Consider the following 12,456-nt stretch of genomic DNA (forward strand, 5'->3'; position numbering starts at 1 on the left):
TGCTTGGTCCCGGAGCAAGTAACGTCCAATAAAGAAAGATGCAGTGGCGCCCAAGCTTGCTCCAAGAAAAACAGCAAACACTCCAATAACAAGTCCCAGTCCAAGGCCAAAGGAGGATGCGAAAACGAAACCAGCACCAAGCGTTAAAATTGAGCCGGGAATAAACAAAATTGTTGCAGCGAAGTAAACTAAAAAGTCAAAAAGACATAGTGAGATCATTTCCTGGACCATGTGTGATATTTCAAGAGGCAGCTTGCTAATAGCGCGCAATACATACGCACCGAGCACAAAAAGGAAGATTCCTTCAACGGAATTCTCCTCAATCCAGTCGAGGAATGAATCGATTCCGTCACGCACGTATCTGTTTGTTAGTGAATCAAGGATGACAAAGGCAACAAAGCCAAGTAACAAAAGACCAATAACAAGTTTTATTGTTGTTCGCCCTCGAGGAGAGTCGCGAGCTGCTTTTGGTCCATCATTCTCGGTAGTACTCATTCTGGTCGACAAAGGACTGTCACAAGCATCAAAATCAACGACACCTATATCCACTTCTGATTCAGTTTCAACGTTCATCTTTGATTTGGCTTTTTCAATGTTCCTTCTGCGAAATTGTGAAATCAAGAGATTCACTTGTACGATTGTACTACAGAAATAAATTGGCAAGATCGATAGTAGGCAATCGCATAATAGGCATCAACAGTATACGGCTCAGGCTTTCTTTGTCTCGAGAAGAACTTGCGACGTCAGAGGCACGCTTACGTTAAGTTTTTAGCTTCTCCGAGCCTTTTCATACGTCGCCGTCCATGGTCTATTCTATGATGTTCATAAATACAGAAGTCGGCCCGAGCAGTTTAGGCGTCTTCACTTTTTGATCGAATCGACAGAAACGAGAGACTTGGTCCGTAAAATTACCTGTTTTTTTTGTCGCATACCTTGCCCTACCCTTGATTGGCAGAGTCCGGTGCGGAAAATCTGTGTAGGACGCTTTCGAATTCATTGAGAGATCATGGTCAATGCGAATTCGTTCCTTTGTCAACTATTGAACCAAAAACAGAATATGAAGATTATTTGAATGGGAAGTGAGTACATGAAGAATGAATTGGCGAGCAGCATCATCGGCCTCCTTGCGAAATGCCAAACAAGAACTCGTGCGACTGCTGTTCGGAGCGAGGTACACGCGGGTAGGCCGGTACGAACATCGTAGGCTCGACTATGCCGTATATTGCTATACAGACTTGCGAACCGCATTCTTGCAGCGCGCACAGGTGCTGCATCCCGACAAATTACAGTGCTCCCACAAACATGCTCGGGGGCGCGAGGCATCAAAAAAAGAGTTTGTTGCTCTCATGGAAGCTTGGAATCGATACGACGAGATCGCTAAAACGGTGAAAGGCGTAGGAAGCTCAGAAACATCCGCGAACTTCACCATGTTTGGTGTGGGATGCTCATTTTCTGACAATGACGATGAGCGATTATTACGTGAGAAAATTATGGACCAAGCCTGTCGAGGGTGGTTTTCGTCGGGCCCCTTGGGAGTCGGCGGATGCGAAACGGACCAAACGGCCCGGAAAGATTTACGTGTAGAGCACACCATCTCCTTTATTACTGATGATGACTTTGTCGAGGAGGTAAAGGAAAATGCGTTCCGAGAAAATTCAGTGAAGCCCTCCTCCATCCGATCAATGAAGCACCTAGTAGGGAAATTTTATCCTGGTGCTATCAATTCAAAGTAAACTGTTTCTACTGTTAAGAGTTTCTTGTCGAAACAAATGCTGATCCGAAGGATCATTTCCTACAGCAGGTAGGTAGTGCAAAATGAAATGAATCCTTCCCTTTGTCTTAAATGAATCCTAGATTCTAATGTAGTGAAAAGTAGGTTACCATTACACCTGATTGCACAGATTCTTTCGAAAATTCCGGTTTCTGACCTTTTGACAGGTAGCAGAGACGTAAAAACTGTTTCTGGAATATTTTTCTTTTCGGTCAATCTACCGTTTTGATGCTTGATGAATCGCTTCTCTAGTTGTGGTAAGAGTGTTCTCTTTTTTGAATTTGCACAATTCAGATTGCTTCCAAACTTTGCAATTGTCTGTGAATCACCAATCATTAAAGTTCCATCGCTTTTCACAATCGTACTTTCGTTTCGAGACGTCAAGTCCAAGGGGAAAGAAGCTGGGACGTCTCGTCGGAGCTGGGCCTTGGTGATTGTGTAAGTAACAAGTTAGACATAGTAGTCACTTGCAATTGACAGTCTTTCCAGTTTGTTGGTAATTGGGAAAATTTGACGGTTTGTCTATTTCCCTTATTTTTTTACCTTATTGTAAATGAGGAAGCTCATACTAGAGTTGAAGTGATCTATTGACTCACAGTCAAGCTTACCTTTCTCTTTTTCACAACAGGATGGTGTGATGAACGCAAACGCAATGATGGCAACTGGAGAATGGTGGTCTTTTGGGACAAAAAGAGCTTTTACGAGAATTTGTGTCATAAAACTATTAAAAGACTATTTACTGTTAATCCGGATTGGAATGTCTGGAACACTAGTATAGTTTGTGTTGTGTTGGTACTCCTCAAAAATCCATCAAACACCCCAATGCCTGATGGAGGAGGCTTCTGAGACTATTGAAACCAACATTGAATGCCTTGTACACTAGCATAGTTTGCACAATGTCCGTACTGCTACAGTTTGCTTGCAAATTCGACTCATTTGATTCACATCATATCCTGAATTCTCATTGACTGGTATCACTTTATTTTGCTAAACGTGGAAGAGCACACCCTAATCAAAGCTTATATGCGACAAGTCTCTTTCCTCCGACCATCTCACACTTAGAGTTCCCAATATTTACAGTGAATGAAATGTTATTTTGAGACGTGCTGCCTTGGATCATTGGCGATATTATGGTTGTTGTAACGAGGTTAGGAGAATCCTCGTATTCACGGTCGATGGCGTCCGCAGCCTAACCGTGAGAGACAATCCTTCTACACCACAAGGTCGTCAACTTTACAGCCCCTGGCCATCAAACGACAACATGTGCTATCTCAACACAGCTGTAAAAGGAAAAGGCTTCCGGAATATCGCCATCCCCAAGCGCATTTGTCGCCAGATGCTTTGTTCACTGCCGTCGCATTTTGGCCTAAAGGGACATGCCGTAAATGAGTCTGAATGTGTTGCGAAACTAAATCAAACTTTTACAAAGCGAGGATTTTCCTCGTATTCGTCAGAAGAGCTGCTTGCATCGTATGCTAGTCTAGATCACAAAAGGTATAGACGTACCGGGTTTCCAGAGGCTGTTTTTGCGGAGGGTAAGACTGCGTCACAGGTTGCCTTAATTCTGGACGACATGGCTCGAAGTGTCAACGACTCTCTTGAGGATGGAGAAATCGGTGCACTTGTTGGAACAACCATTCTAGCGACCAGGTAGGACCTCTGCTCAATGCTTCAACCGGCGTGGTCAAAAATGCTGCTTCGCTTACGTACTCACCAAAAACATGAGTTGTCGTTTGCTTTAGGGTTTCTCGTGATATGTACAATGAATTGGAAGAAATTCAACTACATCATGGGACAATGCAATATTTTGACGTTGCAAGAATCGTGTCAGTACAGGCATCTGGGATGCTGGATGAAACTACAAGTAAATGGAAGACTTCAAAGCGACCGCGTGTCGTCGTGGCCACGGCAGGCACGACGGATTTGCCTGTATCAGAAGAAGCAGCAGTTACACTGGAAGCAGCTGGCTGCGAAGTAGATCGCATCTACGATGCCGGAGTTGCTGGATTACATCGAATCGTGCGAGCGATTCCTCGCTTGACACATCCCGATGTGTCTTGCGTAATCGTATGTGCTGGAATGGACGGAGCACTACCTAGCGTAGTTGGAGGGCTGGTTAGCGTTCCGGTGGTCGCCGTGCCGACAAGCGTTGGCTATGGGGCGTCGTTCGGAGGCATCAGTGCAATGCTCACTATGCTAAATAGTTGCAGTCCAGGAGTTGGTGTCGTCAATATTGACAATGGCTTTGGCGCCGCGGCTCTAGCTTACAAGTGCCTTAGAAAGCAAGTCTAGTGTTAGCATTAACGAGATAGCTGATGCGTATGCAACAGAATGGGTGGTTTATCGATCTTATTGTTAGAAAATGAATTTCGATATCGCAGTTAGCAAAATGTGATAGATGATGTTCATCGAGCCGTCCTTCCCTTGGGTATGTTTTTGCTGAAGTACGTCAGCCCATATGAAAAAGACTGATGGTATGTTCGCATCAGCAGCAGCTTGACAAGCTCGAAGTCAAGTGATTCGTCGCGGAAAGCCGAAAGTGTCACAAACATGTTTACCACACACATCGCAAAGTTTGAAAATACTCTTTAGACTAAAAAGAAGCATTGACCCAATACCCAGCCTTGTATTGTCAGCTAAATATCCAAGATGCGTCCCAAAATTATCCTGCTCACGTTACTTTTGTTTAGCTCCGCATTCTCTGCTCGATCGCTTTCGATGCCAACCAAGGATTCACCGTCTCGACGTGCCGTCATCAACAAGGTCGCTGCTGCATCGCTTGCCGTTGTCACGGGATCTGGTGTGAATATGAGGGCCGCATTTGCAGTACCGGAAATTCTTATGACGCAAGGCGGTATCAAATATGCCATCCTCAAACCCAGTAAGGAAAAGGGAGTTCCACTCAAGGGAGACATTGTGGCTATTGAATACACAGGCTATTTGATCGATGGGACTATCTTTGATGCCTCTCATGCTGAGGGCAAGAAAAATGCACTCATGTTTGAGGTGGGAGGAAACGCTGTCGTCGATGGAATTAACGAAATGGTCATGAATATGGGAGTTGGAGAGAAAGTCCAGGCTATTATTCCGGCGGACAAGGCTTTCGGAGACAAGGGACTCTGTCTCGAGAACGGTGAATGCCTCATTAAACCTAAGTCGACGCTTGTTTACGACGTCTTCTTAAAAAGGAGCGCCATCCCACCGCCGTAATCTTACGTCTTAAATACCCTCCCGTACTGACTGAGAGCAGCATTAACAAACAATTCATGAAGAGAAGTAACATAAACCTTCTATGCCTAAGCAATTCATTTACCAGCTACCGTTTTCCATGCTCGGAGCCCTGGATCTTTTCATAGTATCGGTCCATGGTTCTCGCGAAGAATCTCGCTTGAAAGGGACGTTTGATGAGCTTTCAGTGGAAACAGTTGATCTACTCGAAGCGCTTGCTGGCCCGAATTCTGAGCCAAGACTCATAGGCTGAAACGATTTCGTCACAATTTCATTATCGAAATCATCATGGCTCACACCATCCGCAATGCTACCCTTTTTGTTGTCAGATTCGTCGTCATCCACATGTTGCTCATCCGAGGGATTCAAGACGCTGTCTTCGTCTTTCATAAACCGCTCCGTGATTGAACCGTTCCAATGATTATAAAATGGGTCCACGAAAACATGTGATTTCCGCAGCAAATACGGGTCAAATGGAAAGAAAGAATCAAGAGGATTGGTACCTTTTCCCAAACCTCCAACGCCGCCACTAAGGCGTTCCTTTTCCAATGTAGCCGGTGTTGCGATAGGAGTTACCTGCCTTTTATTGCGCTTGACAACATTGTTCTCGTCTTGTGCTAGTTGACAATAGACAATTGCATTGATGAGGTGGCAAAACTTGGACAACTCCAGGAACTCATTACGCACGCTTTCCAAGCAGTAACGAAGGGGCTGTAGTGGATGCGAGCAGAGACTCGTCCATCGCTCAGGTGAAATATCGAGATGCTCTGGTTGGGCAAAACCATCGCTCGATGGTTTCGTAGATTTTCGATAAAACTCAATAGCTTCCACCCCTCGAAAACACATGATGTAAAATGCTGCTTGACTAATCGTGTAAAACAATGAGTGAAAATTGCATTGCTCTCGTGCATCAGCTGCGTGAACCGAAAGCGAGTCCAATGACTGCATATATGCTTCACCCCATCGCAAAAGAGCACAGACCGATTCACAGCAAGTTTCTTCGCAAACAAACGAAGCTCGACTGACAAACGACGCCAAATAACAAGCAGCTGCTTGTCGAGTAACCGTCGCACGGTAGGGATCTACAATCACATGAATAAGACTGCTCGCAAACTTTCGATAGAGTATCGCTGGGGACTGGTCGTTTTGGCAAGATGCTGATTCCAGCGCCTTGTTTTCCAGGCCACAAACGTGCACTATCAAAAACTGTACAAACTTAGACTTGTGCGTAATGATAATGGAGGATTCAAAAAATTGGGCAAGAATGCGATATTTCTCACGAATGAGATCTGCATTGCCAGCACAGCTTTGCTCGACATACTCAAGCAAAAGAAACATCAAGGAGTCGAGCTTTTCGGCCATATCATTCACGATACTTTCCTGTACATTCACTTCATTTAGCTGCCTCCGTCGCAATGAATGTGCATCGGAGTCCATGTCCAATTGAAAAACACTGTAGTCCGTGTCGATTTCAGCTTCCCCACCTTCGTCAATTTTTATCTCGACGTCCATTTCTAAACTTTTCTCAATCAAAAACTCGAGAACCTGTGCTTCCATGGCGGGGACATATCTAACCACCTCTAAACAGTGGCGGTAGAACCACTTCAATTGGTCAACGGGTTTGCTCCGGAAAGGAACGCTTGCCGCCATAATGGGAAATAACTCACTTTTTGCCTTTGGGCAAAGTCGAACAATTGTGGCCATTGCAGCATGAAGCCGTTGCGTTCTGGAACACAGATATAGCTACATTAGTGAGCACTATCGAAAAGAGAGAGACGAGCACTAGCGCCTGTGTCGAAGCAACTTACTGTTCGAAGGGTGCGTCAACACTTTCAAACGATAACATTGACCAAAGCGAGGTAAGGATGGGTATCATAAAAACTGAGTTTGCCGACACCAAAGCCATCATAAGATGCAGTTGCGCATCAGCGATATCATAGTCCACATAGTCGTCCATTGAAGATTGCGATTCTGCGGGACACGGTAGTCGAAAGGGATTCAATCGAATAATATGGTGAATAAGTCGGGCATGCCGCGCCGAAGAAGCTAGACGATTCAATGTTGCGCCATGCCCCGAAGTACGCAGAGCCAAAAGAATGCGGTGGATCATAGCGAGATCTTTTCTTACTAGAAAAGGATCAATTAATGCGCTGTAGTTCTCAGTTGGATTGGTACCATCCCCAGATTCGTACTGTTGTTGCACTGCACTGGCCACAAACAACTCGACCGGTTCGATTTCGGCACGAGTAGGCATCTTGCATTTTGGCAGAACAAGCTGCTCCCCAACGGATTTTTCAGGATTCCTCCTTATCGATGCACAGTATGGGGTAAACCGCTCTTGGGTTGTATCATCTATTTTGGACATGTTGCAGCGGAACGGTTTGCCAACTAAGGTGCCAAATGTTAAAGGCAACGCTAGTTAGGTATCAGAATATGGGCGTTCGAGAAAATTCCAGCCAAGCTGCTGAGTGAAACTGTTAGTCACAGTCAATCAATAAAACGCACCGCTTTGCTTGATTCACAAGTTTTTTCTCATGGTCAGAGTAAAGACGGAATCCCAACATCAAATTAACAGGAAAGGTAAAATAAAGAGCAAATTCCCTATTCGGGCCTCGTCCAGGCCGCATTTCCACTATTCCGGCCAATTCCGAGATTTACAGTCCTATGAGAAATATAATCTACATTACCATCGACGAGTATAATGGAATAGATCCGAACAGATTTTGTTACTTAAAAGGTACTTTACGCTCAAAATATAAGACTTACATTCATAAATCTCGGATTTGGCCAGAAAAGAGGAAGTGCGGCCTAGACGAGCCCCGAATAGGAAATATTTCATCTGAAGAGGAATAGAGCCCCTCCATGAGTTTTAAAACAAGAATTGCGGACGCCGGTTCGTCTTCTAGCTAGAACGTCTTGCATTAGGCGCCTCAACCGGTCTAGCTAGGTATTCCAATTCACTGGCAGAAAAATCCTTGCTCTACGTGGTTGCAAAATGTAAGTGGCGGTCATGTCTGTACGTCTGTCTGAGGTTGATTCATGAGGGTATTCACTAATCCGGCCTCGATGAGGCAGCAAAATCACTAATTCGGCCAAAATCAAGATTTACTAAGTACCGAAGGTGGGGCCACATTGCTCTCCCTAGTAGTGAAAATTATGAAGAAATATGGATCTCAAATAATTCAAGTATTTACAGATTGCATTCACTATTAATTTTTGAGATGCTGGATTTGACACATTCACTGTCAAGGATTATTTTTTGAGGCCTGCAATGGAATATGATGTTCTCGAAACGACGCTTCGTCCGCATGAAGCATATTGAGAGATGATCCATTGATAAATCCTTACGAAAAGTGGCTTGAGCATGGAAGTTTCAAGTTCAGTTATGTATGTGATCCAACTACTTAGGAAGCAACTCTGGCCCTACCTTAGCTACTTACAGTCAACGAAATCTAGGTTTTGGCCGGATCAGTGATTTTGCGGTCTCATCGAGGCCGGATTGTTTTCACAAGCGAGCGAGAGCGCTCTACTCTAGTGAGTAGATCTAGTAGAGCTATCTCATGTTAGGGAGTCTTGCACCCGCTCTCGATTGGGATGTCGGACAGACCTCTAGTTCGCGACCAGCGGACGGACCTGACAGCACAGTCGTTCACTTCATATCGACGTCATCAAAAATTCATGCCGGAGAACATAGCCTGTTACAAAACGAGGGCCCTTAACCCCCCACCTAAACTGGTACTTTGAAAGTGACTCGGATAACCGAGAATATCCAACACAGTCCAGCAATTTCGAGGAAATCCTACATCGGAAGGTTCCACCCAATACTGCGAAACGAGCCTTACGTCTCGAGCTGATCCACACGACGGCGTCTATCTCAACCAAGCATAACAAATCATCATGAAGAAGATTGCGCAACACATTGTTCTTTCAATAGGATCTCCTCTGATTGTTGTCTACGTGATCCTGAGCGAAACCTTCCATATTACAAAGAAAAATCTGACGTCGGCCAAGATTCACCCAATCTCGTCGTCATAGGCTTCATCAGTACAAGAAGTTGAATGGGTCGAAGCATACGACGAAATCATACCGCAGCTGAATCTCTGAGACTGAGCCGTATGTGTATGAAGATGGACGATCCCAACGTTGGGAAAAGATAATCACGATTTCTCACAGTCAGTGTTGCGAGGACACACAGATACCTTTCCTTTCAGGAGCCAGCGCTTTGCAATCTCTAAAATTTAGGCTCTACGCGCGCCAGCAATCTAAACAATTATAGTGTAAGTTGCGTCTTGCTCGCGTCGTAGGGTTTTTGTTCACTTTAAATATTTCATCAAGTTGGTAGTCATAGAATAAATACTGCCGCCGTCTGCCCCCTGCCAGTTTGGATAAAGATGGAGACGGCGTTCCGTCTGTCGCAGATATGTCGTATCGCTATATCGATATGCTAACTTGAATACTTGAAAAGTACTTCCATGTCACTGTGAGCAGTTTACAGTAAATGATGTTTCACTGTCTGTGTCGGTCGGCATCTGTACTCACTGTCACAATCAGTCACGCACTGACCCAAAGTTCTCTATCGACTCAGAAACCAAAAAAAGCGATAGTTAGAACGATAAAAGCGCACAAGCAACCAGAGGACCATGGCGAACATTAAAAATCTGGACAAATCTGGTGGTATTCCAGATTACGAGGACTTAGACCTGGCTTTCGATGATCTTCTGGAATCTGAAAACGATCCTACAATCTTTCGTAAACCGACTCCGAGTTCGATCGAAAACGACGGTGAATTGACTGGGAGCAAGCAGAGAAAAGACAGTCTGCCTGACGAATCATCGCATGATTACATATTGGGAACTCTAGTTGTCCGCGTAGTAGCCGCACGAGACTTAGAGCCTGCTAGCAAGCATAGTTTGGGCAAGATGATTTTTGGAGGAGCGCACCATTCGAGAAACAAGGGATCAGCCAACCCGTATGCATCCGTGCGCTTCGGCAGTACGACTCAGAGAACTTCGGAGGTTTTTGATACCGTGAACCCAATTTGGCCGAGATCGGAAACAATGTACATGGATGTCTCTCATCCTAGAATTCCGGATCACGCTACACAACAGCCAAAATCGGGTACAGTCCCGTCAATTGTCGCGACAACGGAAAGTTCAACGCAGATCTATGAACAGCCCGGTAACCCCCCTCAAAAGCCAAAAGCGTCCACAAGCTTAGCGACGCATAGCATTTTTGAAAAAGAACAAGTCGAATCTATGCTAGAAATGAATGAAGCAAAAGATCTTTACAAACCATCTCGGCCTATTTTAACGGTTGCTATCTTCCACGCCAATGAAATAGGTACTTTGAAGAAGTACAACCCATCGAAAGGCGATAGCGATGATCTCTTTTTAGGAATGGTTGCAATTGATTTGACGCCAGTATTGACTGGGAAAACAACTATATTTGACCAGTGGTTGCCTCTAACAGGCACTGAAAGTACCCGTACTACGGTGCGAATTGTCTGTGAGTATGAAGCGAGCGATACCGCGCCCCAGTCACTAGATTGGGTTCATTTTACTAGATTTTGTGATCCCGCCGATTTTTACCCGGCTCATGGTGATCGCTTGTATAAAGTGGAAAGTTGTGACGGTGACAATGTCACATTGTCATGGACGAGTTCGGAAGGTTGGGTGTCATCGTTTGTGGTACATCGCAACATGTTGGTGTGCGCCGCACGGCATCAAGGGCCTATAGAATTTTATCAAGACGAGATTCAGTCAATTGCAGAGAGATTGGGTCACTCTCCGATGGTTGACACTGTTCAAGAGACTCTCCGTACGCTTCCCGACGAAGGATTAGTATCAGTTAGTGTCGACATATTCCGAGGTGGAACGTCGCTCCTTAACCGATGGCTCGATCAAGGTGTTCGTACGATCATTGACGACATCAAATTCGCGACAAATATCGATGGACGACACAATCCTAATTTTGAAGACAGCTTAGCTACCGATACGCTTGATGAAGCCAGCGATTCCATATCCCAGGCAGCATTTGCTAGACACTCGGTGGAAAAGTCCGAAGTCGAGTCTGCTATGGGAACAAACTTACAGCCCCTTCCCAATATGCCAGCGTGTCCCATCACAGGGGAGCCCATGATTGATCCCGTCGTTGCCGCCGATGGCCACACATATGAGCGCTTTGCCATAGCACGCTGGCTTCATGAGAGCGACAAAAGTCCGCTGACGGGCTCAATCTTACCACACAAAAGTCTTGTTCCGAACTACATGCTGGTGTCAAGCCTTCAAGAATGTGCCGTAATTTCTGTCGAGGAGGATCTACCAGTTGGTAACGACGACGGACCACTGGTAGAAGTAGTACGGGATGTGTAGGGATTCAGCACCTCCGTCCTTTCGTTTATCTCTTGCCCTTGAGTCTTTCGAAAGTATAAGTTGTATAGCTGAGGTCTGCATCTTGGTGATTACTCTTCGATACTTCCTTAAATTTGTTGTCCCATCGATAATTTGCCGGAAAGCGGGCCAGGTCTAGAGCTGGTTGCCCGTCTGCAGTTGTAACTGCTATGTCGGTGTTCAATACAGTCAAACATAGTGTCATGCACGATGGATGCAACAAAGATTCATGGTATAAACTCTCGCCGCCAGCGATCCAACATGAGATGTTGCCGTTGCTTAAATCAAAATCTCCCCCTTCAGACAGGTGCCGTGCTACATTTAATGCCTCCGGAAATGATCGTGCTAGTTTCAACCGATCTGTCTCAAACTCATCTGGTAGAGATTTTGAGATGATGATGCAATTTGCCGAATGAGAAACATGGCTCTGTTGTGGATCTTCAATGAATGTTTTCCGTCCAATAATCAGAATTTTGTCCTTGGTGAGTAATTTAAACATTTTACGATCCCCGGGCAAGTTCCAAGGTAGCTTGCCGCCAACTCCAATCACGCGATTGCGAGCCATGGCAGCAACGACACCAAATCGATGGATTGGATCTAGTTTCTAAAAGATTGCATTTGATATCAGTTGTTAGGGTTCTTCGAAGCAAAATAAAACAAATGAGTTGCACTTACTTTTTCTTGCGCGGGTTTCATTTCCTTGGAGCTTTTATCTGAGTTGCTTTTATTCGGGGAAAAGGATGGGGCGCACCAAGACAACTCTTTGACTGACAAGCACCGAACGGTCAGCTGCACCACACAACCCGAGCTGATTTCGCCATTTCTACCGAAAAAGAATATCCGCGAAAGCATGGACCAGAGACCGATGATACTTGCGTGTTTAGATCGACCAGTTTTCAGTGGACGACCATCGTCGAAAAAAGAAGGAAATAAAGTGCACGAACCACACAGGCTGTAAAGAAGGAGTCGTGAGTTTCGTTTACGGTTCGGTCCGGTCCGTCCCACTTGACGTACTGTATATGTGATTGAAACAGTCTAGTTTTGTATGATGGCAATTTTCCTATTTCT

At 45.1% G+C, this 12,456-nt stretch overlaps 5 protein-coding genes across 5 annotated transcripts; 4 read left to right on the forward strand and 1 right to left on the reverse strand.

The window, feature by feature from the left end:
* Positions 1 to 1,094: 1,094 nt before the first annotated feature.
* Positions 1,095 to 1,885, forward strand: PHATRDRAFT_45457 (predicted protein; the record flags this gene model as incomplete). The annotated part of the gene is made up of 1 exon (XM_002179569.1): positions 1,095 to 1,885. The coding sequence occupies one exon, from the start codon at positions 1,095 to 1,097 to the stop codon at positions 1,731 to 1,733; it is 639 nt and encodes a 212-aa protein (XP_002179605.1). The 3' UTR covers positions 1,734 to 1,885.
* Positions 1,886 to 2,976: 1,091 nt separating this feature from the next.
* Positions 2,977 to 4,101, forward strand: PHATRDRAFT_54412 (predicted protein). The gene is made up of 2 exons (XM_002179570.1): positions 2,977 to 3,421; positions 3,511 to 4,101. The coding sequence occupies exons 1-2, from the start codon at positions 3,033 to 3,035 to the stop codon at positions 4,061 to 4,063; spliced, it is 942 nt and encodes a 313-aa protein (XP_002179606.1). The 5' UTR covers positions 2,977 to 3,032; the 3' UTR covers positions 4,064 to 4,101.
* A 511-nt stretch (positions 4,102 to 4,612) lies between these two features.
* Positions 4,613 to 4,954, forward strand: PHATRDRAFT_8045 (predicted protein; the record flags this gene model as incomplete). Its single annotated transcript, XM_002179571.1, has 1 exon — positions 4,613 to 4,954. A coding segment is annotated over one exon (342 nt), but the record flags the coding sequence as incomplete, so codon positions are not given.
* A 133-nt stretch (positions 4,955 to 5,087) lies between these two features.
* Positions 5,088 to 7,838, reverse strand: PHATRDRAFT_35171 (predicted protein; the record flags this gene model as incomplete). Its single annotated transcript, XM_002179779.1, has 5 exons — positions 5,088 to 5,111; positions 5,171 to 6,579; positions 6,667 to 6,725; positions 6,808 to 7,414; positions 7,766 to 7,838. 5 exons carry the CDS (start codon positions 7,836 to 7,838, stop codon positions 5,088 to 5,090), a joined length of 2,172 nt encoding a protein of 723 aa, XP_002179815.1.
* Positions 7,839 to 9,639: 1,801 nt separating this feature from the next.
* Positions 9,640 to 11,609, forward strand: PHATRDRAFT_45460 (predicted protein; the record flags this gene model as incomplete). Its single annotated transcript, XM_002179572.1, has 1 exon — positions 9,640 to 11,609. One exon carries the CDS (start codon positions 9,640 to 9,642, stop codon positions 11,368 to 11,370), a length of 1,731 nt encoding a protein of 576 aa, XP_002179608.1. The 3' UTR covers positions 11,371 to 11,609.
* Between the last annotated feature and the right edge of the window lie 847 nt (positions 11,610 to 12,456).

This window comes from Phaeodactylum tricornutum, chromosome 7, assembly GCF_000150955.2.
Source record: "Phaeodactylum tricornutum CCAP 1055/1 chromosome 7, whole genome shotgun sequence".
Lineage (NCBI taxonomy): Eukaryota > Bacillariophyta > Bacillariophyceae > Surirellales > Neidiaceae > Phaeodactylum > Phaeodactylum tricornutum.

Excerpts from the sequence above, each read along its gene's own strand:
- PHATRDRAFT_54412 (XM_002179570.1), top strand. The coding sequence starts at position 3,033 with ATGTGCTATCTCAACACAGCTGTAAAAGGAAAAGGCTTCCGGAATATC. Across the intron at positions 3,422-3,510 it reads ACAACCATTCTAGCGACCAG|TAGGGTTTCTCGTGATATGT; the intron begins GTAGGACCTCTG and ends TGTCGTTTGCTT.